Source organism: Lipotes vexillifer, unplaced genomic scaffold (genome assembly GCF_000442215.2).
Source record: "Lipotes vexillifer unplaced genomic scaffold, Lipotes_vexillifer_v1.1 scaffold149, whole genome shotgun sequence".
NCBI classification, from domain to species: Eukaryota; Metazoa; Chordata; class Mammalia; order Artiodactyla; family Lipotidae; genus Lipotes; species Lipotes vexillifer.
Genome location: NW_006779962.1, coordinates 3,959,931 through 3,963,066, shown reverse-complemented (window position 1 = coordinate 3,963,066; position 3,136 = coordinate 3,959,931). Strand labels below are relative to the sequence as shown.

Here is a 3,136-nt window from a genome sequence, read left to right as displayed (position 1 = left end):
AGCCGGGGCATTCCTGGCCGTGAGAGGTATGGAGCCTCTCTGCCCAGACCTTTGTGGACATGGGTGGGATTCCCTGCCCAGCGGGGCCTAAAACAACAGAAGTGTATGATCTTGCAGTTCTGGAGGGTGAAAATCTAAGATCAAGGTGCCAGCAGGGTTGGTTGCTTCTGAGATATGTGATAGAGAATCTATTGCAGGCCTCTCCCCTAGCTTCTGGTAGTTTGCGGGAGTTCCTTGACTGTGGAAGCGTCACCCCTCTCTCTGCCTTCATGATCACGTGGCATCCTCCCTGTGCTCGTGTCTGTCTCTAAATTTCCCCTTTATATAAGGACACCAGTCATATTAGGTTAGGGCCCACCCTCATGACGTCATGTTAACATGGGTACCTCTGTACAGACCCTACATTCAAATAAGGTCACGTGCTCAGGTACCGAGGGTTAGGGCTTCAGCACATCCTTTTCGGAGGACCCAGTTCAACCCATAACAGCATCCTTACTTTTGTAATGGAAACAACTAATGTGTACCTTGTGTATGTTAATTGTAGAAAGGCCAGATAATTTTTTTAAATGTGTGAAGAAAAAAGTAATGATCAGTTAGCTCCCACAATTCATTTAGAAATAGCTCAGGTAATTATTTGGGGTATATATTTCTACACTTTTTCTCTGAATGTAAAGAGATAGACTTTTTTCTTTTTACAAATGAGGTCAAGTGTGCAAGTTGTGTTTACAACCTGCCATATTTTCTTACTCGATCATGGGCAATAGTCTAGTTCACACCTTCTGTAATGATTTCATACCATTCCATAGGAACATGTTTTTGTTTTTCGGGTTTTTTTGTGGTACGTGGGTCTCTCACTGTTGTGGCCTCTCCCGCTGCGGAGCACAGGCTCCGGACGCGCAGGCTCAGCGGCCACGGCTCACGGGCCCAGCCGCTCTGCGGCAAGCGGGATCTTCCCGGACCGGGGCACAAACCCGCGTCCCCTGCATCGGCAGGCGGACTCTCAACCACTGCGCCACCAGGGAAGCCCCATAGGAACATGTTTTAAACTTAATTGCTGTTGGCTTCATTAAATAAACAACAGGTTTGTGGGGTTTTGTTTTGTTTTTTCCAGTTTCCCCTCCAAAAACCGTCCTGTGGTGCTCATCTTTGTGTGCTGGACTGAATATTTCTATAGGGTAAATTCCTTCAAGGGACATTGCTATATAAAAGATACTCAAAGGCGTCGTGGCCCCCTAACTCTCTCCCTCCTTTCCCATAAGTCTGGGGAGGGGCATCCTGGCCTTGTGGGGGACAAGAGGCTGCTGAGTCACCTCATGTCTGAGAAGGTTGCCAGTGGCTTGTCATTCCTGGCCTCCAATTTCCTGTCCCCTTCTGAAACTGCCAGGGTCATGCTGCTGCCTTCTTATCTGCTGCTCCCGACACCTCCTTACCCCCTTATTACAAGGCCAGGGGAAGGTTCATGGCCTTTTCCTGTCCCCCCCCATAAATCCCAGAGCTGCAGATATTGACGAGAGACATCCCAGATGGGCATCAAATCTCATCAAACCCCAGCCGAGGGCTGCAGGAAATGGCATTGCTTCCTGGAATCCAAAATTAACCAGCCCCCTGATCTACCCACTTAGGATCTTGGCAGTTGAGTGTTGTATGTTATTTTTTTTGACAGATCATTGGCAATTTGTTGTCAATTTCCCCTGAGGGCTGGTGAGTGGAGAGTCAGGCTAGCTTCTGTCTCTTGCCATCTGTCCAAACGAGGCAGCTGGCCCATTAGCCAGAGGAAGCATCCCCCTGTGCCTGTATAATCCATTTGATTAGTGCTGAAGAGCATCTGGTAGCAGACTGCCTGGCGGCTGCTAGGAATTCAACCCACCCCAGCTGGGCCAGCTGCGGGGCGGCTGGGGCCAGGGCCACTGATGGAATGGGAAGCGTTCAGGTGGCAGCATTCATTTCCTGGCCCGGTGCCCTGCCTCTCCTCCCTGGCTCCTCCAGTGTGCCAGGCCCACCGCCCCCATCACCTGGCATTTTAGAACCCAACAGGTCTTTGGTGCATCTGTGGTCCCACCTCCTCATTTTATAGATAAGCCAACTCAGGTGTGGCTTGGGGGCCAGACTTGCCCAGGTTTTCAAGAAGGTGATGGCGGAGCCAGAATTAGAAGCTGGCACCATCCCTGTGTGGGGCTCCTCTTAAATGTCTCCCTTCTGTCTAGAAGCCAGGATCCCCTGAGTGTTGAGTTCATCACCCATTAGCTGTGTGTCCTTGGGCAAGTTACTGCCCCTCTCTGAGCCTCGGTTTACTCCTTCATGAAATGGAAAACAGTATGCATATCCCTGAGGGCACAGAGGTGGATAGTGTCACTCTTGTTCTCTTCCTTCCTCACAGGGGAGCCCCGGGGGAGCCGGGGCAGCATGATTGGGGTGATCAATGGGCAGAAATTTGGTATGGCTGTCCTCAACACCAGCGTGCAACAGGAGGCACGTTCTGGGGTCACCACCATCTGCAGCAGCATCAGCCACATCCCTGCGAGTGTGGGTAAGTGGGGGCCAGAGCACCTCCTGCGTCTGGGGACCCTCCGACCTGAGCTGGGTCTGAGCCAAAGTGGATCGAGGTGCAGGCCACTTCCTCTCCACCCCACAGCCCCCAAGCAAACAAAATAACTGCATTTAAGATCAGCCCGAGAGTGTGAGATTACCAGTATTATGTGAGGGCAGGGTCAGTGACTTTTGAAACCACTGATTGCTATGTGAGGTTTTTTTCCCACTGTTAAGGCAAGAGCTGCTACCGAAGTGAAGGGGTCACTAGCAAGGAGTAAGGGATGTGGGCTGCAGGGGACAGAAAAGGGGAAACGTGGAGGATAAAACGAGCTAGAAGGCCCAGAGAACCAAAAAATGTCCACTTTCAAACAGATTCATAAAATAGTGTGTCCTAAGCAAATGGAATGTTCTGGAGAGACATTACAGACGCTGCTGTAATGGACCCTGCCGTCTCACCCTGCCCAGGGGGTCCTGCATCCCCTCATGGGGGTCCGGAGCAGGGAGAGGGCAGTGTTGACAGGGGCTTTGCTAAAACAGCCCCTCCAGAGCTGCCCTTGACCACAGACTGTGTGAGCAGTGGGGGGTCAGGGGACTCTGGCTTGGCGGT

At 51.6% G+C, this 3,136-nt stretch overlaps 1 protein-coding gene across 1 annotated transcript in view; it reads left to right on the top strand.

Annotated features, from left to right (window-relative positions):
• The window catches only part of HMCN2 (hemicentin 2), a 150,510-nt gene that overhangs the window by 138,944 nt on the left and 8,430 nt on the right, over positions 1 to 3,136 (top strand). Inside the window, 2 exon segments of the mRNA XM_007453133.1 lie at positions 2,245 to 2,250; positions 2,331 to 2,527. Of these exon segments, the coding sequence (XP_007453195.1) occupies positions 2,245 to 2,250; positions 2,331 to 2,527 (203 nt within the window).